Below are 26,529 nucleotides of genomic sequence, written 5' to 3'. Positions count from 1 at the left end.
GTATCTCAACTCATCCAAGGTTCCAAGGTTTCTAAAACTTTGAATATTGTACATATTTAAAGTTTTAGAAACTTAGGAACGCAACCAAGGATTCCGAAGTTGGGAGTGTAGACGAGGTAGTAATATTTGATAGGGAATCAGAAAACTTAATGGTACCTAAGTAATGAAGTTCACACCCACAAATCAGACTCTACTCCAATAATGAACTTCCTCGGAGGTGAAATTATCGGTATAAGATTCTATGTCGGACCAGCATTAACAAGCTTTCTAATAACAAGCTTGTCCTCGCATTGCATATGTCGGAAAGAAACCAAATAAAACATGCCCCATATCCTATCATAAGACAAAGCAGGATGGAAACAATCAACCAGCAAGGTTATTGTCGAATGATGTAGCGAGCGCTGTGTGTAAACCGGCATTAGAAAACAATCATTCTTTGTTTGCAACTGACGGTAAAAACCACCAGCCAAGAGGAGCTGTGCGTGGCGTGCAATAGGCGATGGGCGCGCTCTTAATCTAGGTACACAATTTCTCATGTGTTAAACAGCCTTCAATCCCCTTTCACTCCGAATAGCTGTCATTCTTATGGAAGTCCTGGTAAGAGTGAAGATCAAGTATTATTCTTTGTAGCAGTCCAATCCCAGTCTAAAATATCGGACTGGCAATCCGAGAGGAGGTGTTGAAGTAGTGAGTTCGATTCTCACTAAATTTTTATTTGTTTTTTTTTTATTTTTTGATGAATTATCCAATAGGATGAAAACCCCAAAGATGTTTTCCTTGTTGATTGAAAGTAGTGGGTGTGTATCATTTTGCTCGGGAGCTCGAGTTTTAATGCCAGTAGTAATTTTCCAATCATATCAGCACCAACACGTGAAAAGGGTCTATGTTCATTTATAACGTTTCGAGAAAAACGCGTTTGAAAATTTTGCAACCTTTTTTAAAATCGCTAATTAAAATTCACGAGGAATCTTCCAAGTCTATATGGTCAAAACGGTGCGTAGGATCATTCTAAATATGATTTTAAAGGAAAGAGGGTATTATCATGGAAAAACAGCTCGCAATTGTTTAAAGAACCTAGCTGGAGTATGAATTTCGTCTAAATGTTTTATACACCCTTTGCTTTGTAATGTATGTCTCATATGTGTGAGTAAGATGGACATTAGACCGCTGCAAGCTTTGTATGGAAATTTCCAATTCTTAAATTTTTACACCTCCCATAACTTTTTTTGGTTGGTTTTGCTGCCAGAAATAGTAATAAAAATTTTGGAAGCGATCCATCCAGTCCTGAATTAGCGCAACGAGTTTTAATTTTGTATGGAAATTTGTATGGGAAAACAAAATTTTTCATTCAAAAATCGCCAGAGATGTTCTGAAAGTTCCAAAAAATATAACTTTAGATGAAAAATGTTTCTTGATTCTTGCAGAATATTTCATGTGAACCAAGCACCAACCTAAATTGTACCCCGGAAAAGATATTCAATGTTATTTAAAAATTTTGTTTTCAAAATTCATTTATTTAACTATATCGTTTTTGACTGCTTATTTGAAAGCTGTGTAACAGTAGGATGGAAATAAAAAATCTCAAAAAACTGTTTTGCATTGCCAGAGAATTTATTGATTTATAAAGCCTTTGCAAAAACATTTCATGCAATTATTAGCAGCTCCAGCAAGCAAAGTCTGCCATTTTTTAATACTTTTCAATGGATTCAGGTTTTTCATTTTGAAATGGTTATAACTTTTTCCGTGAAACTCATAGCTGCTTGTCATCCAAGCAAAAAATGAAGCTTAAGAATAGTCAAAACCAAAAATTAAAGACCGACTTCATTTCAAGCTTATTTGAGTTTTTTGGATGATTCAATGTGCAAAAATTTCTTCTTCCATACAAATTTCCATACAAAATTTAAACGCGTTGCGCTAACTCAGGAATCAACCAAATCATCTCAAATTTTACACTGATACTTGGTGACCCAAAAGGCATCGAAAAAACATATGGGAGCAAAAAGTCATTTTTTGCAGCGGTCTAATGGACATATATTTCCCCTATTGTTTGACAAAAGCTCATACTTCTCTCTATAGGAGTGAGTGAATAGCTTCCCCATTCTTCCCCTTCTAATCTTTTGCATCTAGACCGTTTGCTTTGCTGTGGAGTAAAAAACAATGCATAAAACAATTTGTGTGAGGATAATGTCATTTTATGGCTCTAAATTTTTTGGATCCTTTGCTCAAACTGCATTTTAAATCTTACGAAAAGTGATAAACTTGAAACGGTTTTTGTGTTAAGAAGAGCTCATATTGGGCTATTTGCATCCACTGAAAACGGGGTTTGTTTACTTTGTCTTTTATACACTTGTCACATGTTGGTGCTGAGGAGGAACTGGGAGCCCTGGTTGGAGCTGGTTTCGTTTCCTTCTATAGTTTTTAAAAATCGATTTTCGGGTGTAAATTTAGTGTTTATATTAATTTGATATTGTGCAAAGCAAAAGTGAAGTGTTTTTTCATCTAAAACTCATGGAGGTGTAGGTAAAGGTTTCATCAATCAGAGGTAATTTAAGATTTTCTTATCATAATAATCGCGTTTGGTTATGTGATGTCTTAGCGTTTGTTTCGTTTGTTTATGGCGTCGTCAGTTGGCGAGATAAAAAAATAAAATAAATGTAGATGGCACTGATTAAAGCTCTAGATACCAAGCGTTACCAGGTGTTACATAGTTAAGAGTGCCTAACGCTCATTACCGACATCTGGTGAGAAACTTAAGTTTCGCATATCGCCATCTGGTGAACGGTTTAGAATCTGATATTCCGAATATGAAAGGTTTTATTTTACTTTTGAAAGAATAATACGTAAGGGAAAATCGATTTAATTCTTTGTTTAAAATCATTATATTCTTTTTTAAGCACATTAGTTTTTGGTTACGCTTCTAATGCTAAGGAATGAAGAATGGAACAGACCTATAGGGTTTAAAAATCTGCTTACAAAAATCGACATTACTGTTCTATGAACATATAACAATGGCACAATTAAATAATTCTTAATTGACTTAACAGAAAGATTACAACTGTTTTTTAAAATATTCATAAATTCAAACTTGAGGATTAGGAGGAAGTTTTTGCTAAAAACGGTTAAAACAGGTAATTGATGTAAAAATAGATGGTGCATATTTCGGAATATAGTAGTAGGTATCAGGAAGTCCCTTAAAATACGTTCAGTTTTATGCTTAAATCGAAAATCTTGCTACAGTTAGTGAAACAAGCAAAAGTGTCATTTTCTAGGGAACTCTTAGCTTTAAATAAGAGTAAGAAATAAATACTAACCTTGCTAGAAAGAAGAATATATAGTTCAATTTTGTCTTATCATTGTTGAAGGAATCCTCAAACTTAATACAAAATGATCAGTGTTCGGCACGAAAGCGCTATTCCGCTAATCGCTAGTTAGTCCGCTAACTTTTTGTTAGCGGTTAAAATTTGGCGCTGAGTTTTGATTGAGCTAGCGAATTAAAAAGTCCCGCTAAATTTTGGTTCCGCTAATTGAAGACCGCTAACCTCCATATATTTGCATCAATCCCTCGAATTATTGCTGATATGATTTATACTTCTTGTCATTTATTAAGTTAAGCTGACATTGAATACAATTCTTACCCCAATATGCGCTGCATATTTGTCACTTCTAATAATCTCAGTGGAGGAATGCATATTAGAGTCAGAGGAAATGTGTATTTTGGGTCATTTTTACCTTTTTTACCACTTTTTTTCACAACATTCACAGAAAAAAATGTAAATGGCGTTAAACAATACAAAACTACATCTTCCGCATTTTTAAATTTTCTCTTGTAATTATTTGAAAATTAGATTTTTTTTTTAAGAACGTGAGGTGATAAAATTCTCATCTGTGACAGATTGTGTTTAGTTCATCTATTTATATGACAATTCGATCAATTTATCTAACATCCGATAAAATATTTAATATTTAGTTAATTCTATTTATATTTATTATTTATTTACCTATATATTATTAAGCTGGACCAAATATCAAATTCTTCCTATTTCAAACGACCCCCAAAGTACAGTGTAAGGTATTTTATTGAAAAATTTGATAAATTTCTCGAAAAAGTAAACAATTGAAAGAGCGTAAATCAATTTGGTAATTGAATCACCTGTTGGATTAATTTTTTTTTTTTCAAATTTTCGATCTTAAATATTTTAATTTTTCAATTTGGTGCATTGTAGATTGTATGCAAGTTCGTGGCATGCAAGCTTTTTTTCCAATTTGTACCAATTTATTGAAAATTTGGATTATTTTTTATTTCCCCCATTCGTGATGTTTCAAGTCCAAGTGACAATAGACGAATTTGATATTTGTTCCGGCCTTATTGTTGATCAACAGTTAGCGATTAGCGCTTTAAGTGCGAAGCGATAACTTTTTCGGCACATTTAGCGTTTTTAATTAGCGATCGCTATTTTTGAATGAGTTAGCGATTTAACTAGCGACGCTAATTTTTCAGTTAGCGATGCCGAACACTGAAAATGATATAAGCGAGATGCGGTATAGATGCGAATATGAAGCTGGCAGTGTTTTTTGAAGAGATGATTTTACAGAAGTTTCAAGAGTTTTTTTTATTTTAAAAGATAGCTGAGAAAATAATAATTTTTCTTGTTATGTCTACTGTATTTGGTTTTAGAATTCCAGAATGTACTCAAACTCGCCATCGTGAATGCATAGTTGAAAATTCTTCAATCTTGACATGTTGTTTTTATCATAGGATTTGTCATTGTTGGATCAACAAGTGTATTATTATTAATCTATTTTTAAATATTCGTATCCCAAATACTTTGAGTTAGATTTTGATTTTCAAAAATGTGTACATGGGTGTGTTTAGCTTATTAATAAAATTTAAAGTGAGTGTTTTTAAAAGGAGTAATACAAGCAGAATAATATACTGCGAAACCTTTGCATATTTGAAGAACCACTTCTTTCATTATTTGTTTTGAGTATATTTTAAAAACAAAGATTTAGAAAGAATGATCGCAATAATAATCAGTAACAGTAGTAAAGTATGTTATAACTTCGTCTGAAAACAACTTTAAAAACATGAATCAACGTTGAGTCATACAAAAATGAATTTTTAATAACTTCACATATTCTGTACAGTTCAGCTGTTCTATTCATTTTGAAAATAACTTTTTTGTCAGGGTTTATTTTATTTGTTTTTCTTTTCTCATACAATTATTTCCTTGATTTTGTGTATGGTTTAAAAAAAAAAAAAAATATTCTTTCACTAAAATGATAAGTAATCAATATATACTTCAAAAAAATTGTGCAGGTATTGATAACTTGAACTGAAAATTTAATATGTTCAAAAGTTAATAACCAGTTTAAATAAACACCGATAAATTGTTCAATTGGCAAAACTAATGAAAATAAACTATGTATCAAATTCATAACTTTCCAGAACTTAATATAGACGTATAAGATTTATCTAAAATACTTTTAACTTGAAACTAAAAGCTAGCTCCCGATGTGGTCTTATAGTTTTACAAATAATCGGTATCGAAATTGATTTTTGTCTAAAATTTTCCTATTTTTACTTTATAAAATTTACTGGTTACTTGGAAAAAATCTTTTTTAGATACTGCTATGATAATCAGCAAAAGGTATTTTGAGACTTAATTTTCCATAATCAATTATTTTTGGCAATTCACGTAGTTTAGAAGGTTAGGCTTACTTTCAAGACAATAAGACTTGTATACTATAAGAATCAACAAAAATCAAATAAATATTTAAATGGAAAAGATTTTGTATGGAATTATAGGACCTTAGGACAATATGTTTAAAAATATTAGATCACACTAGTCAAAAGTGTTTCCTGATCATATCCTCTCACCCAAATCTCCAACCAAAAATTATTTGCTAGGATGCAGAGGTGACCTCGGTCCTAAAGCACAAATTCGTTCTTTCCTCCTTTTCTCTCTTTTCCAATCTATCTATTGACTACTAGGACGTGGCCGGCGCCGTTATTGATGTTCAAAGAGAGAGCATGAGTTTTGTACACTGAGAATGAGCTCCTAACCCCAAGAACCATTCTTTTGACCTTTGTACAAAATTGATGGCCTCGGTCAATCACGGAGTAGCAACCATTGGCGATGTGGAACTAGTTCTACTGAGCCACACCTGCGATCATGGAATTCGAAATGTTTGAAATGCAATACTAATGTGATCCTTATATCACAATCTGATCATAATAAATCCAAAACAGATATATCTTATGCGTAAAAGAGAAAATTCGATTGAAAAATTAGTGATGAAGCATTTCGGGTTCAATGGTTTAAGGTGGATGTGAGTAGTCAATCAAGCTAAGCTAAGCTATACACTTGTCACATGTTGGTGCTGGAGATCTAAGTAGTCAACGCTACAAGAAGGACGTGTTTGACAGAGGCTCCGAAAATTTCAAGAGTTTTTAGGAACAATCGTGTAGGTGTAGAGAAAAAATAATACCCAATTCCCGAAACGGGCGAGCTGCAGAAATTTTCGATGAAATGTTTTCCCAAACTGCTCTGTGGACCTAGGATACCAAGCGAAGGGAATGGACTGCTGTACCTACGATATTTTCAACAAGGAAATGATGGAAGAATTTGGTGTGATCGATCCTTGATTATTCTTACCAGTTAGGTTCCCGATTCCTGAATCGGATGGTTTCCCTCCAGGAGTGCTCTTCATTAGAAAAGCTGATACTGTCAGCCTGATAGCACAAAGCTAAGTATTTGTTTTAAATTTTTAGTCTTCGAGTAAGGTTAGAATTTGATAAATCACAGGTAATAAATTGTGATACAATTTTAGCTTCTAATGGAAAACTTTGACTACATTTTCGTCGGGTTTATCGGTTTGAGTTAATCGTTTAGATATGTTTCTGATTTGGATCGTAATGTTTATCATATGCAGTTACATACATATATTGTTAATCTACATCACTGTTTCCTATCACGAAATTGGCTTTGAATAATCTACAGAATTCATCGGCGTTAAAGTGCATTTTCGGAAGTTAAAATTTGACAAAAGTTGCAGTTTTGATTGGAAATCCAATTTTTGTAGGATCCTAAAGTCTGGTTTCCATGATTTTGAAATTCGGCCTAACCTTTAATGGAGAATTAACTTTTTTGGTAACACAATAGTAATATTTTCATAAAGTAAAATAAGTTTCGACAAAATTGGAAAGGACTAATCTTATACATACTTTTTTATGTTTAGATTAAATTTAGTATGTTGAAGGTTAAAGAAAAGAAAGAGTCACCATCGTTTTATTAAAAGATTTTTTGTTCACATTGATATCATTTTTTTCTTCAATTTAATTCTTCAATAATGGAAGTTAATGTATAAAAACATTATGCATTGCTAAACTTTTGAGTGTCGTTAGGGAAGAACAGTAGCGTAGTACAATGTATAGTATTTGGTTTTTCTAATCATTACACTAGTCAAAAGTGTATCCTGCTCATGTCCTTTTTTCCCAAACCTCCAACTTGAAATTATTTTGCTAGGATGCAGAGGTAACCTCGGTCCTAAAGCACAAAATTGATCTTTCATCCCTTTCTACCTTTTCCAATCTATCCATTGACTACTAGGACGTGGCCGGCGCCGTTATTGATGTTCAAAGAGAGAGCATCTGTTTTGTGCATTGAGGATGAGCTGCTAATCCCACGCACCATTCTTTTGACCTTTGAGCAAAACTGATGGCCTCGGTCAATCACGGAGTAGCAACCATTGGCGATGTGGAATTCGTTCTACTGAGCCACGCCTGCGACAATGGAGTTCGAAATGCATTAAAAGTAATGTGGAAGCAAAAATGGAATCACCTAATGATAAATGAATTCAAGATGAAGTATTTCGGGTTCCATAGTTCAAAGGTGGATGTGAGTAGTCAATCAAGCTAAGCTAAGCTAAGCTATACACTTGTCACATGTTGGTGCTGATATCATCTTTGGTGCCCTACACTTTTCAGTGCATTTTCGGCAGATGTGCTAAATAGGTATTGGATTTTGCAACCTCTCTGTAACACTTGAGCTCACCTCCTCCCCCTCCCCTAATTATTTCTTTTCCCATTTTGTTAGTTCTTTGTAAATCTTTTAAATTATCACAATGTGAAAATCTGTTGTGTTTTTCTAGCTAAATTTTGGTTTGAAATTATTTGTTGATGGATAGATTTTATCGTGATAAGCCTCTCTTGAATTCTGACCTACTTCATACTAGATTTAACATGAAAAGGAAGTAATTTTCGGACACTCCCTCAAAACAATGAAAGAAACTGAGAATTACCAAAAATTGGTTTTTATCACAAGTTGTTATTGATAAGCCATTATTGAGTCCCGAAAAGAAATCGTTCAGCTGAGTACTTACAGAAATGTATTATTTTACAATATCTTTCTTATTTTACTTTTGTTATGAGTTGTTTTCCAAAATTTAACGATTAATTTACAGATGATTGGCCAACTAGAACTATCTAAATGCGTGTAAAAGAGCAAAATCTCTGGCATTATTTACGAACTGAATATCAAGCGATCCTCTCTGTTATCCAACACCATGCTCTCAATCCAATCGACATGAGGTGCAATTCTAACACCAACAAGAGGATCCTCACATCGCTTGCCTAGTGATGACACCACACCATATAACCACGGTAAATACTGAAAGTAAGCCAAGTTAGTGATCGGTCCTCCCATGTCCATCTGGAATCATAAAAAAAAACAGTTTAGCGAAATGCTTCCGCTTAAAATGAACAAAGTTCTATCTCACTTTACAAACATCAGGAATAATTTTATTTTTGTTTTCCATACAGAGCAAATTGCTTTTCTGGTACTTAGGATTGGAACATTGTCCATTGTTCACAATGTCATTCCTGACAACGTAGCGGACGTTCTTGTCTTCACTGAACTTGTGGTTATCCCACGGAAACTCAGGAGAATAGGCAGAGAAGTAGATTGAACCGTTAAGCTGCGATTCACGCGCCAAACAAGCCGGAAGAAGGCTGGAATCTGCCTGAAGGTATTTCGAGAGCCGCAGGATGGCTAAATCATTTTCCGGCCGTGCCTCCGTGTAAAGTGGATGAATGATTATATCTTCAATCGGAACCTTTTCTTCGTTCTCTTCGGCCACTATGAATTTGGGAGGTCCTTGAAGCATTGCGCAATGCGCTGACGTTAGGACATGTCGATAATCGATCAGGGTACCACCGCACCGGAACAGATTGATGTCTGTTTTCTTCCAAAGAATTCCAACCCTGTGGTACGGTTGACTAGGAGCGCTATCGATGTTTGCCAAATTTATATTGGTCTCACGCTTCCTATTGAAACATTTGGTAGTCCGTGCACATGCTAAAAATAAAAACAGTTCAAAATTTCCAACTAGGTGTTAATGTCCTCGAATAAAAAGAATCCAACGTATGTACCCGCATTCGAAAAAGGGAGTCCGGTTTCCTGTTCTATCCACTTCTGGTACGATGCTACTCTAGTATAGACCCCAGTAGAACCCGAGCTGCAGGGTGTCCCAAACGATACTACTCCAACGACCAACGGAACCTTAAAGCCGGTCACATCAGCTCGTTCCGTTTGGAGAGGCCCACCAGAATCGCCCTGAATATGAAAATGAGTGCATTTTATTTTGAAATTAGTTTTGTTCTCTTCAATCAATTCGATCTCATCTTCTTTAATATTTTTCCCTGTGAGATGTGTGATTCAAGATGCGAAATGTGAGCCGTGAAACTTTTCAGATGAGACATGTGATGTGAATCAAGAGACGTGAAATGTAGGACGTGAAACATGAAATATGAAAGGTGAGAAGCTAGATGTCAGACGTGAAATGTTAAACGTGAGACGTGAAACTTAGGAAGGTAGAAATGAGATGTGAACCTTAGATGTGAAACGGAAGACGTGGAACGTGCAGGGGATCTAAAAATTCCAATTCAAATTTTTCGCCTCATTTAAAAGGTTCGTCGCCACGCTCATTTTGGTTGTTTTACTGGCGGGGCCCAAAGAAATTCTCGGAGTGAGAATCGAACGTGTTAACGTTAAGGATAAAATCTTGCTCACGGACAAGAGAAAATTTCTTACTATTGTGCATGAAGCTAAGAGCGCGAAGAGTCAGGATGGACGCGAATCGATCGAAAAAGCACTTTCTGTGCGTTTGTTCTATTGCTCGCTTCCTGTTTTATAGGATAATATACTTCGACTGAGAGAAAATAATTTCAGGCGAGTTATCTTGATCGTCATTGGAAACGGATGAGAAGCCATCACTTTATCATATTTATCGCTAAGTTTGAAACAAGTGATAAACCAGTTATCATTATTAGTTCTGGTCAATTTGCTTCCCTGGAACCTTGAAACCGGTTCTCGAATAAAAAAAAATCATTCATTTATTTAATGTATTTGATCTGATTCCCGTACAGACTGATGACTTAAATCTACGAAATTTTGCAGAAACCTAACTTAAAACCTAACTTTAAACATATTTTGAAATTTTAACAAATAATACACCAAACTTAAAAGTTCACAACACTTGTCAGTAGATGGCTTTCAACGCGTAACCGTTACCAAATTCTTAGTGTTGTGACGCACTCCACTTCTGCTCAAGTGAGCGCGACGCGTTCAGCAAATGTGAGCCTGCTGTCGATCTTCACTCCAAGGCCGAGAATGGATTTCACACTCTCCACTAGTTGATAATCAAAATGGATCGTTCTTGTTGCGCGGAAAAAGTTTATAATCTTGCACTTTTTTACGTAACCGTAGCTTTAATCCATCTTCGCTGAAACAATTGCCTCACTTCACAACGCAAACCGTCCGACGTCTTCATCGTAAAACATCTCTTCATAAACTGAATGCAATAACCTCAACGCATCTGTTTGGTCAATCGGCGTTGATTGAACATCCTCTCTCTCTTTTTTCCGTTCATGAGATTATAATGCACTTTAATAAATGTGCAGTTAGTTTTTACTAATTATTTTATATATCATTTTCTATCAAGGGCTTATTCTCTACAGCGGCATCACTCATCTGGTCTAGCGATGTCAGCTTGAAGGGTCAGACAGCTAACGGTGCAATGGATCTTTCGATATGTATTCAGATAGTCTGCATAAAGGAGTGTATGGGACTGAAGTGTTGGACATTCACGAAGATTTTTTACAACAGAGGACCGAGAAAGCTTTTGCAATGTCAATATAAACAGAATCCATCTGACAACTTTTTCCCATACTTTTATTCAGTGAGCTCACTCGTGGTATCAAATTAATAAATAATAACCTTTTCCTGACGAATCTATGTTGATATTCCAAGATGAAAGGTTAAACAGTGACATAAACTCGCTCGTGTATCAGAATTTCGAAGATCTTCGATATTCAATTACAAATCGATATTCGCCGAAAGTTATCCACGGTGTGAGCATTTCCAGATTGTGTATCGTAGAAATAGCCACAACTTTCTATGCATTAGAAAACTATTTTTCAGTTACCGATCGATAAGAAATACTAAAGATCATGGCGAATTAAGATGCAGCACAATGTTTCTGAAGATATTGTGTTAATTCTGAAAACTACTTAAAGACCTTCGTTTATTCCCGAAGCTTGTATAAAAGGCGTTTTAAAAATCGTACAAAACCATTCAATAAAAACTACTGTGCATCATATTCATAGCTCTTTAAATTATTCATTAAATTGTAGATTTATTCCAAAACTTTTTACAGAATTTTCTATTAACGTTTTCAAAGTGTGCAGGAGAATGTTTGTAATAAATAGAGACAACTTGGTTTATATAGCATTTAATTGATAGAACAGTGCTTTTAAAGATTCCCTTTTTTAGAGAAAAATGAAATGTTGATTGTTCCATTAGTTTAACACAATAATTCAAATTTCACGCGCATAAAATGAAAATGATTCAAAAACTTCTTTATGACCCAATAGCTTTCAATCTCCTGCTACACTTTCGTTAAGAAATTCACTTGACCTTTTCTTACAACTTTATTTCAATGAATTTTTCTTACCAGGGATGTTGTCGGCAAATGGCGTTTTTTGCTCGGGATTTTCATCGAGATATTGTTTGACGGCAGAGTGACGGCTGTAACCGGAAAACCTTTTTTTACCATCTCGTTAATCCAGTGTACATTTTTTTTTTCAAAGACAAAACTGGCTGTTCCTTTTGTAAGACTGTTTTCAAAATTTTCTCTCTATTTGTGCATTATCGTCGATTTTGGTATCTAATGCCGTAAATCCTTCTTGTCACCTAAATGATTCTCGTTTCTCTCTAATTTTTGAACGTGCCTTGCGAATATCTCCGGATGTTCCGATTCAGGTGGGTTCACTTGACCCTCGAATTGGATAAAACTGGACGGTTGACCCACTGGTTGTCTGAAAACACGCACGTTTGAACGAGGAAGTTTATCAAACAACTAACCTTTTATCCATGGTCGAATGCTAAAAACTTTCTCAATCTTCGTTCAAAGTCATCAGATAATTATTTTTTTTTACATAGTATTCCGTCTCACGACATAACTTGACGAGCATAATTCCTAAAATTCACTCGGTTCATAGCAACCGTTCTCCGATTTCTCGGGCACCCCACGCTCGCCAGATCACGCTCCACTTGGTCTATCCACCTCGCTTGTTGTGCTCCCGCTCGTCTTGTTCCTACCGGATTCGTAGCGAACACCTGTTTTGCAGGACAGTCGTCCGGCATTCTCGCAACATGTCCCGCCCAGCGTATCCCGCCAGCCTTAACCACCTTCTGGATACAGGGTTCGCCGTAGAGTCGCGCGAGCTCGTGGTTCATCCTTAGCCTCCACATTCCGTTCTCCTGTATGCCGCCAAAGATGGTTCTTAACACTCGTCGCTCGAATACTCCGAGTGTACGCAGGTCCTCCTCGAGCAATATCCATGTCTCGTGCCCGTAGAGAACAACCGGTCTAATAAGCGTCATATACAGGTTACACTTCGTGCGAGGGCTATGTCTTCTCGACCGCAGTTGCTTGTGGAGTCCATAGTAGGCACGACTTTCGCTGATAATTCGCCGCCGGATCTCACGGCTGGTGTTATTGTCTGCGGTCACCAGTGAGCCGAGATAGACAAAGTCTTCGACTATCTCCAGCTCGTCGCCGTCGATCGTGACCTTGTTATTACTGGACAAGCGGGTTCGGTTGGTTTCGGATCCGCAGGCCAGCATGTACTTCGCCTTGGACGTATTAATCATCAACCCAATCCTTCCTGCTTCGTTTCAGTTTGCGGTAGATCTCCCCCACCGTCGCAGTTGATCTGCCGACTATATCAATGTCATCGGCAAAGCAGATAAGTTGACTGGATCTGTTGAAAATCGACCCCCGCATTTCGCCCACCGCTCGTCGAATAACACCTTCTAGCACCACGTTGAACATCATGCAGGATAGACCATCACCTTGTCGAAGCCCCCTGCGCGATTCGAATGATCTCGACAATTCACCCGAAATCCGCACACAGCACTGCGTTCCATCCATCATCGCCTTGATCAGCCTGATCAGCTTCCCGGAAAAGCCGTTCTCGTCCATGATTTTCCATAGCTCGTTACGGTCGATCGTGTCGTATGCGGCTTTGAAGTCGATGAATAGATGGTGCGTAGGGACTTGGTGTTCACGGCATTTTTGGAGGATTTGCCTAAATGTGAATATCTGGTCCGTCGTAGACCGTCCCTCCATGAAACCGGCCTGATGACTTCCCACGAATCTGTTTGACAACACTTTGTAGGCGGCATTGAGGACAGGGATCGCTCGGTAGTTCTCACAGTCCAATTTTTCGCCCTTCTTGTAGATGGGGCATATTACCCCCTCGTTTCACTCCACCGGTAGCTGTTCTATGTCACAGATCCGGATTATCAACCGGTGTAGGCAATCGGCCAACTTGTCCGGGCCCATTTTGATGAGTTCAGCTGCGATGCCATCCTTCCCAGCCGACTTGTTTCTATTAAGCTGGCGAATGGCTTCCTTAACTTCACTCATCGTTGGGAGTGGCTCCTCTTCGTCGTTGGCCACGCCGGCGATGTACCTTCCCCCACCGTCTTGATCTCCTGCATTTGCGCCGTTCAGGTGTTCATCGAAGTGCTGCTTCCACCTTTTGATCACCTCAGTCAACAGATAAAGATGTTTTTATTCAGACAATTCAGAAAGGGGTAAATACATATCAAAAATTCATATCTATTGTTCTGTATTACCAGAAGAATTTAAGGTGGAGAAAGCAAAAAAAATGTTAAAAAAATCAATAATGTTTGAAATAACCCATTTACTTTCCTACACCCTTTTGAAAACATACAAGTGACAACCAAATGTATGTATAGATCTGGTATAGAATGGCAGAGAGTTTGATACTCTATATCACCACTACGAAGATTTTTTGGGTGTTCTTGCTTCCTGGTTTAGGGATGTTCTCTTTTTTATGATTTTTAGTATCGTTACTTCAACACTGATGCTTGTACTTTTTAAATTTTCATTCGAGCTTTTTCTAGGAAACTAAGTATTTCTCTTAGTTTATCTTCATCAAAATTTTGAATCATTTCGAGGAGATTGGAATATCGATTCCAATCATAATGATTTCTTATGTGATTAAATTGAATGCAGTTTAGGAGTGCGTGTTCTGTTGTGAAATTCGTGTTACATAATTCACATAGCTTTGTGTCTCGAATCCTCATTAATCCCAAGTAATAAGGAGAGTAGTCGTGTCCGCTGACTAAACGGTTTAAAGTTCGAATTTGGAAATTGTTGAAATCGACGTTCCAATACCAGGGTTTAGTGGAGAAATTAGGTTGAAACCCGTAAAATTTGACTCCTTTTCCTTCATCTTGTGCCATACTTCTATACCATACATTAGTGGAGTCCAGGGCTTCTAGTTTGAATCTATTATACGCATCCTCAAGTCGCAGTTTGTTTTGAAGTATTACTGGTCCATCTAGTCCTTGTTTTGCGAGGATATCAGCATTTTCATTTCCGTCAATGCCAACGTGAGAGGGGATCCACTGAATTTTAACCTTCTTCGTTGTTGCAAGCGTACATATATCGTGAGTTATTTGATCGAATTGTTTATTTATAATGTCCTTTTTTATAATTTTACAGGCTGCCTGCGAATCCGTGAAGATAACTGTTCCAGATCTAGCTTCGTCAATTTGTTCTAAAGCTACTCTAATAGCTAAGAGTTCTGCAGTTGCGATATTCACTTCATATGCTAAGGAGATACTAATCTTTGTGTTGGAAGACGCGTCATATATTCCAATGCCACATTTATTCATCATTTTGGAAGCATCAGTGTACCACTGATCACAATGGCTATAATGATTATTTATCATTTCAATGGCGAGTTTTTTCAATGCAGCTGGTGAAGTTTCTTTTTTCCTGATTGTTGAACCAATCATATTGTCTTAAATTTCAACTTTCAGTTCGATTTCCGGTTTAGGACAACCAAATGAATCTACACGGTAATAAGTCTACACTCAAAATTGAGGTGGACGAACAGTATAAATTGAGATTTGTCCTAAGCGTGCCAAACTCCATTTTGAACATTCTATGACTAACAAAAAAAAAATACAAACATGGAATAATACGGAGATTTTCATTTGTGCTCCAGTATTCAACCGTTCATAATTTATTCATTTTTGTGCCTTTTTGCATTTTTTATGGCAAACATTAGTTCAACAGTTTTTTATCTTCCAAACCAGTGCAAGTTTACTTGCACATAGGGTACTGCTAATAATGAAAAAAAAAGTTAAGCGCTAAATTTCCTGCCCTGAAAAGAGAGAGTACATTTTAAAACCCTTAAAACTGATGAGTTTTAAGCTTCGTGGAGAAATTATTACTGTTAAAAAATGCCATAAAAAACCAAAGTAAGTCCGAAGAAGGACAACTAACCCTATTTGTAAACCGCTGTCTGCGGAATATCATCCGCACTTGTTGGCCTGGAAACTGGATCTCAAACCAAGAACTACATCGCCGGCAGTGATGCCACATTTCTATCGGTATTTTGTAACCCAAAAAAATCTTTAATCGGTATGTAAATCCTAAAAATCGGTATGAAAATCGGTATTTGAGGTTGATATTCAAAAATGCTTACATTTTCAACTTTCTCACGTATTTTCCTTTAAATAGAAGCTTGCAATAAACAGCAAGTCTAAAAACTTTTATGAAATTTCATTTTCAGTTCAAAACTAGCTGACTAAATGTGTTTTAGCATATATTATTGCGTTTTCTCCGTAACTTGGTACTAGCTAACATTAACACTAGTTCACACAAAATGAAGGTTTTGAAATTTTAATAGAACATTATATTTGTAATTTTTTTTTAAATTTTAAAACTATCTACTTTTGCTGACGAAATCAAAAATCACAAATTAAAATTCAGCAGAAAATCCGAAATAAGTATTTCTTTCCAGTTCTCATAACTGAATGGAAAATTATTTTAATAGTTACCGTTTGATAAGAAAAATAGGGGCATGGCGAGCACCTTCAGGTTACACGTTGTTTAGGCATATAAATTAAGTAAAAACTTGAGGCTTTGATGTTTGACTAATTTAAGTGGGATGTAAATTTAATAAGGCAATAGAACCAGGTCAACCTGAAGGAAATTTTAATGTAGTACTTACAAATCCAATGGCTTTTTGATGTTCGAGGTAAATATGGGCCCAAGTTGATGTTCTTCGTTTTATTGATGGATTTTCTCCAATCTGGCCATTTCAGCTTTTAGTATTAGATATGAGTTTTAGAACAAGAAATGATTGCAGAAAGTTGGGAGAATTGTTGCTTCAATTTTTTTTTATAGCCAATTAAAAATTAATTTTATTTAATGAAAAATCACGCATTAGTCCTATCCAAGAATTTTATGCGAAAATAAATGAGAAATGTGCTCTAAAAGAAGGTGTTCTTCCGAAAAAGATTAAAATACACATAGTTTTACTTTAACTTTACTTTAATTTATTTGGCTAACAAGATGCAGAAGGATTGAAGATTACACCGATGATATCACATACCGTGTATCTGATTGCACTTCAAATCTCGATAACCTCATCTGGCGACGAGTTGAACAAGGATTATATTCAAACGGTGTATGTATTTCCTTGAAAAGTTAGCATCTCACAAGACAAGAGCTTTAATGCGATCGTCAATTGCGATTGATCATAAGAAACTTCTATTGGCAGTCGCAGAAGGTCAAATATTAGCCTTGAGCTTAGTCCATTGGCTTTGAGGTTGAGTACCATAATAGTGCATCATTTGTCAGAACAAAGGAACAAAACAGCGCAAACAACTGAACGAATTATGAGAGTGAGCCGTGGAGATCTTTGCAGAATACTTTAAAAGTTGTACAGATCAATGTTACGCCACGCCAGCTACCGAACTTTGTCTTCTTTCTACGGGACCTTTAAGAGTATAGCTTGAATGAAGTGGGAATGTTGAAGTGGAATGAATTTTGAGTTCAAATCTTAAAAATCGGTATGAAATCGGTATGTTTTGCCAAAAATCGGTAATCGGTATATACCGATTCTTGGTCAAAATTTTGCTCAAAAATCGGTATAAATACCGGAAAATCGGTATGTGTGGCATCGCTGATCGCCGGTGTCGTCAAAAGGCGCTTGAAATCGTGATTCGGGAGCGTAATAGGAGATATATTGGACACACGCTGAAAACAGATGAGAACGAAATTTGCAGAGAGGCTTTTGAATAGAATCCAGAAGGACATCAAAAGAGAGACAGACCCAGAAACTCGTTGCGGCGGAGCCTAGCCGCCGAAATCCGAACTGTCTACGAGAACTTTGACTGCGATCAAGTGAAAACGCTGGCTCCGGATCGTCATCATTGAAGGTTTTTTACCACGACCCTGACGCCGGAGAATCGACGCAAGACCGTTAAGTAAGTAAGTAATGAACTTCCTAACCTTTGAATGCTCCAACTAGAAATTCTTTTTAGCTCATTCTTGTAAAGCTTGTGCGGAAAAATGCTAACGCTTACACACACCGGTTTTGACAGTTTATAGTACGCGCTCGAGTTTGATGCACTTCTGGTTGTTTGGAGGAACAATTTTTACCCACTATCCAATACTTAACTTGAACGTAGCATAATAAAATATTTGGGAAAACAAGATTAATTTGCAAAGGGTAAAAATGGTAGAGATATTTATAATCATTGAATTGATATGCTGAATCGAAGCAATCGAAAGATTCTTTTAAATTGAACAATGGTACCGTGGATGAATTACCCAGCAAACATTTTCGTACACCCATAGAAGAGGTTGCAAATATCCAATGCCTATTTAGCAAATCTCTGTGCCGATAATGCGCTGAAATGTGCACTGTGCCGAAGACGGTATGTTTGAAAAACCGTAACTGGCACAAGGACTCGGCTCCCAACCAAAATGATGACCACTACATTCGAGCGAAACAAGAAAAACATTTTATGGGATTTCCTTCCTATTGGATAATTCATCCCACAAACAAGAAAATAAAAATTAAAACCACAGCGCTGTAGTGAGAATCGAACTCAGATCACCAATTGTTTCGTCTTGCCAGTACGACATTCTAACCAGTGTACTATTCGAGCTTCATGCAGGGCGAGGTATATTTGTCATAGGCTTTCTGTTACCGATCAATCACAAAAAAAAACGTACAATGGCGGCTTCCCGGCGTTTGGCCTCCTTTCAATGCATTCCTTTGTCTTTTGATGGAAACGGGAAAGGGAACGGGAGTGAAGGAACGGGAAACCCATTGAATGAAAACTGTGCTTTGCTTACTGCCTGCTATTACATACACACGCTACATATACACAGCTGCTAAAGCCGGGCAGCTTGGCCGGTGTTGTTTGCCGATGAATTGAAGGAATGTTTTTGTTGTTGCTTTTGCTATATCACACGCACAGTGCTCGGTTCGCTGGCTGCCTGGTGTTGGCCGGTATTTATTTCCATCCTTCTTCGGCTTGTGATGCGATGGGGAGGGACGCGAAAACGTTTTTATTTTGTTTCATTCAGACATACGCAATTCGGTTGCGCTGGAGGTTAATGCCGGTGGGCGCAAATCGAATCAATGCCGGTCGCGTTATCTTCTTGTACCAATGATGCTATGAAATTGACTACACGCCATTGGCACAGAGGCTGAATTTTGGGTGTAGCTTTATTCTTATGCTATTTTGATAAACGTTCCATATACATTATAAAATGATCGTATGAATGGCGAAATAACAGCATTTACCTTCCTAAGTGAAGGCAATTTTGTTTCTTTCTAAAGCGACGAAACTTACACCAATAGGGCGTTATCCGACACCTTATTAGAATCTATCGGAGGAATGCAAGAGAGCGCAAAATTTTGTTCTCATAGCCAATGTTTGTCAGCGAAAATATTTTCAAGTTCTCTCATTGGTCAATGCTACTCAATTCTGACCTTATTTTTAGTTATCCGAGTGCACTGCTGGCTACAGAGAGAACATGACGATGTTTTTCTCACTTTAAGCCCGCGCAGGAGAAAAATCTTTTAAAAATTTACAAACATGGCGAACTTTCTATCATATCCGATTTAAACTGACTTCAGACGACATTTTATACGATCTGTAAACTATTCAGTAGGAATTGCGATTTGCAACATCATTTTAAACGACTTAAGTTATTGTTTCTGATACTATTTCATGTAAGCTAGGCTAAGGGAATTTTTTGATTGCTTTGATTCAGTAGAATTGTTCAAAAAAGTATGTTCACAACATATAATAGAAAGCAATTAAATTGTTGAAACTCGCAAAAAAACAAAACCTGGGGTGGAACTATTCGATTCGAGATACTCGTTTCGAGTTTTACTCGAATCGAGTTAGAATCGGTATTACGTATCTCGTTCGAGTTCTAAATTTTAACGTACTACATTTCGAGTAAACCGGGTAGTAGATCATCTCGAAAAGTTCCATTCGAATCGAGCTCGTTCAAGATCGGTTAAGCCAAAATCGGTCGAATCGAACGAAACTCGATTGTTTCGAGTTCCATAATCCCGCCCCTGGTTTGGCAGGGATGTTTTGGTTCCGATATTAAAGCAACATTTTCGATCCAACCGGCCTCATCAATCAACGATTTCACATCAACGAGTACCTCAATAACGACTCCTGCCGTTCCAAACGGGTTTCGCAATATTTTGGCCGGATTTCGCCTAACGCTACTACGGTAATAAGTCTCTGGAACGGTATGCGCCCAACAACGTCCAATTCCTGCCTAACGATGAGAACCTGCCCAACACTTCAGAGACCGCAATCGAACGAACTAGCCCATCGAAAAACGGAATAAAGACATTTCAATGTATCAAATATCTCAGCTACCTTTTCCCTTCCCGTCGCCGCAGCTAAACTACCTTATTGCGAACGAACGATTTTATTGAAGAAAATATTTAGTGAATGAATGAATGAAACACATGCAAAAACAGATTAATTAAGGGAAACCCCAACAGCTATAAGCACGTGCTGTACTTTACAGTTAATGAGAAAATAGTAACACGTGAGAATTCGCTCGTCAGTTACTTACCTCACAAGTATCCATTGTTGAACTAGCCGCACAAAATTGCTCTTCGACGAGACCTCTCGGCAACGATCGCCGGTTAGTTGGCAGTCGGCTGAGGCATTCGGTAGTGTTTATCACCGATAGCCGAACTTTTTGCAAAGTCGGGCTCGATTGCTCTCCAAAGCCGAGAGCACCAAACCCAACGGCGCTCAGTGTTTCCGGTGGCAGATCCGGAGTCATCCACAAACAGGCGGGACAAACGGCCTCATCGAAGGTCGCTTCCGATTCGAGTTCTATTAGCGCAATATCGAAATATTTTTTTGATGGGACGTATTGAGGATGCATTCGGATCTGTCGAATAGCGATTTGCTGGGCAAATTGGTCATCTTTTGCGCTGCTCAAGTCAGTGTCTCCTAGGCGTACGGTTACAGGTTCCTCGCTGTGAAAGACGAAATATTCTAGAGTTAGAAGGGCACAGGGGGCTGGGCTATTTCGTCTCGCGTCTGACGTGCGTACGGAAAGGTGATTCAAATGAAATACTTGTGAAGGTAATTAGCAAAGTTGCTAAATAATTATCTGACTCACCCATTACCATCTAGACCACAGTGAGCTGCAGTAAGCACAAACTTCGACGATATGAGAGTTCCTCCACACTTGTACTGAATGCCACCCTCGGTAGCCCAACCAATAACAACCTTAAATCCAAAAAGAACTTTTTAGCTTATCTTCTTATTATATCAAAACACCTCAAGTTCACCATATGTTGATACTCGCCAATAAACGCGCGTTCTCCACCAAAAGCAGCGTGGAAATTATACCTGTTAATATCCCAATAGAATCGAATCGGACAATCTGTGGGAGTAATTAGTATCTTATAAAAAGGGTTGAACAAAATTATAGATAGAAACTAACCTGACAGATTTGATCTCTTATAGTAATCCGCTGGTGGTGTATCTGCAAAATACTCAACACTCGACGCGTAATCCGATAACGAAATTATCACGAAAATGCACAACCATCGCAGCATTGTAACTGGGCAGCAGGGCCATCCGATGATCTTGAAGTTCTAGCAACGATTAATCCACTCATTCATTCATTCCTCCCCAGCTGGAGCAATCAAGACGATGATGCTCAACAGAATTTATATTGATTGCTGACTGTAGTAGTGCTAAGGTAGAATCTCACGCTGCCGCCAAGAAGCGTAGTCGTTATTAAAATGACGCAAAAAAAAAATAACTCTCATCCATCCGATGCTAAAACAATCTCAGCGTCGCCGTTTTGCAGTTTTAACTTTTTCGTTTGTATGATACTATACGGCAGCGCGCAAAATATTCATACCTACCTTCCTACAATAAAGCAACAACTTATTGAATCTTCTGAACCTGGACGATTGACACCTTCAATGTCAAAAACTGGTTTCAGCCTCAAGTGTCGGATTAAAATTTTCAACCGGCAAGCCTGAGCCTGTTGCTAATGATAAATAAGTTATATGTAATAGTGAATTAACTCCAGATATTTCTATATATCTATTTTACATTTTTTTTAAATGCATTGAATACGTATGAAGTATTTTCAAAAAAGTTAAGTTTGTTTTGTTTATAATAATTTTCGTGTATGTTGAAACCAAAGATTAACTAAACATTAAACCGGCTTTAAATAAAATAGTTTCTTAACCCATTCGAGACCGACTGCACACCGTGTGTGCAATGGAATTTTTGTGCCTTTTTCAGAACAATCTTTCATTGTGAGTTTACTATTGCTCGGAAAATTAATATTCTTATACCAATGGAGTCCTCAAATGTGAGGCAAAATGTATTGGGAAATGGTTTTGATGACAATCAAACGACATAAAAGATATCTAACAGTAAAGTTCTATGAGATCGAATGTCGTGAAAAGGCCTCCGTCTCGAATGGGTTAAAACGAGTGTAATCTGGGATAAAAAAAATGTCCAAAAATTGGCTTTCTGGGACTAAGCCAGGTTTTTTTTTTAGAACCGGTGACTTGGAATGGTTCTATATAAAATAAATAACAAATCGCTTCAAATGACAAGGTAACCATTGTATTGTTTATATGATATAGGGGAGAATGGGGATTCTTGATCCCGTTTTTACAACACCTCCTCTTGGAAAAAAATGCATTTTATTTTTTATTTGACAGCGATTGCCTCAAAGTATTCCGTCTCACGACATAACTTGACGAACATAATTCCTTAAATTCACTCGGTTTATGGCAACCGATCTCCAATTTCTCGGACACCTCACGTTCGCCAGATTACGCTGCACTTGGTCTAACCACCTCGCTCGTCTTGTTCCTACCAGATTCGTAGCGAACACCTGTTTTGCAGGACAGTCGTCCGGCATTCTCGCAACATATCCCGCCCAGCGTATCCGGCCAGCGTTTACCACCTTCTGGATACTGGGTTCGCCGTAGAGTCGCGTGAGCTCGTGGTTAATCCTTCGCCTCCACACTCCGTTCTCCTGTACGCCGCCAAAGATGGTTCTTAACACTCGTTGCTCGAATACTCCAAGTGTACGCAGGTCCTCCTCGAGCAATATCCATGTCTCGTACCCATAGAGAACAACCGGTCTAATGAGCGTCATATACAGGTTACACTTCGTGTGAGGGCTAAGTTTTCTCGACCGCAGTTGCTTGTGGAGTCCATAATAGGCACAACTTCCGCTGATAATTCGCCGCCAGATCTCACGGCTGGTGTCATTGTCTGCCGTCACCCAGTTGAGCCGAGATAGACAAAGTCTTCGACTATCTCCAGCTCGTCGCCGTCGACTGTGACCTTGATATTGCTGGACAAGCGGGTTCAGTCGGTCTCGGATCCGCAGGCCAGCATGTACTTCGTCTCGGACGTATTAATCATCAACCCAATCCTTCCTGCTTCGCGTTTCAGTTTGCGGTAGATCTCCTCCTCCGCCGCAGATGATCTGCCGATTATATCAATGTCATCGGCACAGCAGATAAGTTGACTGGATCTGTTGAAAATCGACCCCCGCATTTCGCCCACCGCTCGTCGAATGACACCTTCTAGCGCCACGTTGAACATCATGCAGGATAGACCATCACTTTATTGAAGCCCCCTGCGCGATTGGAATGAACTAGACAATTCACCCGAAATCCGCACACAACACTGCGTTACGGTCGATCGTGTCGTATGCGGATTCGAAGTCGATGAATAGATGGTGCGTAGGGACTTGGTGTTCACGGCATTTTTTGGAGGATTTGCCGTAATGTGAATATCTGGTCCGTCGTAGACCGTCCCTCCATGAAACCGGCCTGATGACTCCCAAGAATCTGTTTGCTTGTGACGTTAGGCGGCAGAGTAGTATTCGGGACAACACTTTGTAGGCGGCATTAAGGACAGAGATCGCTCGGTAGTTCTCACAATCCAATTTGTCGCCCTTCTTATAGATGGGCCATATTACCCCCTCCTTTCACTCCTCCGGTGGTTGTTCCACAGATAAGATTGTTCTATGTCCCAGATCTGGACTATCAACCAGTGTAGGCAATCGACCAACTTGTCCGGGCCCATTTTGATGACTTTAGCTGCGAAGCCATCCTTCCCAGCCGACTTGTTTCTATTAAGCTGGCGAATGACTTCACTCATCGTTGGAAGTGGCTCCTCTACGTCGTTGGCTACGCCGGCGATGTACCTTCCCCCACCGTCTTGATCTGCTGCATGTGCGCCGTTCAGGTGTTCATCGAAGTGCTGCTTCCATCTGCTGATAACCTCACGATTGTCCGTCAGGATGCCCCCGTCCTTATCCCGGCACATTTCAGCTGGCGGCACGAAGCCTTTGCGGGATGCGTTGAGTTTCTGATAGAACTTTCGTGTTTCTTGGGAACGATGCAGCTGCTCCAGCTCCTCGACCACCAAGAGGCACCCTCTTTGCACTACTGCCGCCCGCGCGACGTTCTCTTCGTCCATCACCCTCCTACACTCCTCGTCGAACCAGTCGTTCCATCAAGTTCGCTCCACATAATCAATGACGTTCTCCGCAGCACTGTTGATGGCTGTCTTGATGGTATCCCAACAGTCCTCGAGAGGGGCTTCGTCAAGCTCGCCCTCTGCCGACAGCGCTGCTTCGACCGATAGCGCGTAGTCTGCCGCAACCTCAGGTTGCTCCAGTAGTTCGATATTTAACCGAGGCGAGTGTTGTTCACTACGGAGAGTTTTGGACGCACCTTCACCATCACCAGATTATGGTCTGACTCGATGTTGGCGCCTCGACAGGATCTGATCTCGATGATGTCCGAGAAGTGCCGGGTGTCGATCAAAACGTGGTCGATCTGTGATTGCCTTTGGTACGGGGATCTCCAGGTGTACTTGTGTGAGAGGCGGTGCTGAAAAAAGGTATTACGCACGGCCATTCGTTTGGAGGCAGCGAAATCTATAAGTCTGAGGCCGTTTTCATTGGTCACCTGGTGCGCACTGAACCTTCCAATTGTCGGTTTGATTTCCTCCTCCTGGCCGACGTGAGCATTAAAGTCCCCGATGACGATCTTGATATCATGTTTTGGGCAACTGTCGTATTCACGCTCCAGCTGAGCGTAGAGTTCGTCTTTGTCGTCACCGGTACTTCCGAAGTGAGGGCTGTACAGTGTACACGTTGATGATGCTAATGTTGAAGAACCGGCCCTTGATTCCCAACCGGCACATTAGTGAGTTGATCGGCCACCACCCGATCACGCGCTTTTGCATCATTCCCATCACTATAAAAGGTGTTCCAAGCTCGTGTGTGTTTCCGCAGCTCTGGTAGATGGCACGACCATCTGGGTACGTTCGTACCGTGGAGCCCTTCCAGCATACCTCTTCAATTCGTTGGAGTGCACGTGGCTACTGCCCACAAAATTGATCTCTAAATTTTTATGTTCCAGTTCTATGTTCCAGGTTTCCAATCGCTTGTCTTTTTTCGTCACGGAGGTCTTTGTCGATTTCTATCCGTAATTTGTTGTTCGTTGCTTATGTTTTTTGTAGTCAAGGGCTCGCAAGGCCCGCAGCTAACCCCACCATCTCGCAGGAGGACCGTCGTGATGTTGCTGTTTTGGATCCCAAACACCACCAGGACCTAGTTGCACTCCGCACGCCGCCCCTGACATGGAGAACAGACGGGTACGAAGCCCCCTAACTCAGTTTGCTTGCGACCAATGCATCCACCGGGGTTGGGTACCCGATCTCCGCTAAGGTTGCTCGCACCCCAGCTAGCACCACGGGGAGGTAGAGAATCGGAGTTGCAGACAAGAGGTGATATGACCACTACCCGAAGGTTGGGTGTAAGGGGTCTCGAGTTGCACATTGTCGACCGTTCGCTAGCCTAGCTTGTTGGATGAATGTTAGTTATTGGATAAATATTAGTGATCTCGTAATCAGCAACTATCACGATCAAATCAGAAGAAGAATATACCGTTTCAGCTCTAGGGATCAATTGAACCCATATTTATCATTTTAGAAAACTTTTTCTGAAAACAGTTAAGAGTTTTCCTTTGCTTTGAAAATATGGTATTATGAAGTTCATACTACGCTCGAACGATTGATATATTGGAACAAATACTTTGGTTATACTTTTTCCATGTAATGAACATTTTAAAGTGATGAAAAAAGATCTACAAGACACATTTCGTGAATTTTTTCAAACAAAGTTCAATTACTCAAACCATTATTTTGTTAAAAAAGTTTTTAGCTTGAAGCATTGTTGTTATGCTCCATTTGGCACATTTTTCTAGAACATTTGATATTTGTAGGACATTCCAGTTTCGAGATATAGCTAAGGAATCAAGTATCCCCAGGGATCAAGTATCCTCACTCTCCCCTACTTATAACTCTTTAACTACAAAAAAAAATGAAACTTTGCCTTCATGCAATTCCCAACGCCCTCGCACTTTTCTCCATCAAACTTTACTATTTGATAGGATTTCTAGCCTTTTGTCCTAGACTGGCTTAATCTTGGAAAACGTTCCTATTTTTTAAATATAGAAAAAATTACCTCAAAATACAACAAAATTACATCAAAACTATAAATTCGAACTGT

At 38.8% G+C, this 26,529-nt stretch overlaps 1 protein-coding gene across 1 annotated transcript; it reads right to left on the bottom strand.

Moving 5' to 3' along the window:
* Positions 1–8,322: 8,322 nt before the first annotated feature.
* On the bottom strand, positions 8,323–21,629 carry LOC129754308 (ovochymase-2-like). Its single transcript, XM_055750279.1, has 7 exons — positions 21,403–21,629; positions 21,248–21,342; positions 21,076–21,185; positions 20,515–20,929; positions 9,431–9,614; positions 8,779–9,356; positions 8,323–8,711 (listed from the first exon to the last, which is right to left on the bottom strand). Exons 1-7 carry the CDS (start codon positions 21,515–21,517, stop codon positions 8,523–8,525), a joined length of 1,686 nt encoding a protein of 561 aa, XP_055606254.1. The 5' UTR covers positions 21,518–21,629; the 3' UTR covers positions 8,323–8,522.
* Positions 21,630–26,529: the final 4,900 nt, after the last annotated feature.

This window comes from Uranotaenia lowii, chromosome 3, assembly GCF_029784155.1.
Source record: "Uranotaenia lowii strain MFRU-FL chromosome 3, ASM2978415v1, whole genome shotgun sequence".
In the NCBI taxonomy this organism is placed as follows: domain Eukaryota; kingdom Metazoa; phylum Arthropoda; class Insecta; order Diptera; family Culicidae; genus Uranotaenia; species Uranotaenia lowii.
This window is presented reverse-complemented; position numbering and strand designations above follow the sequence as displayed.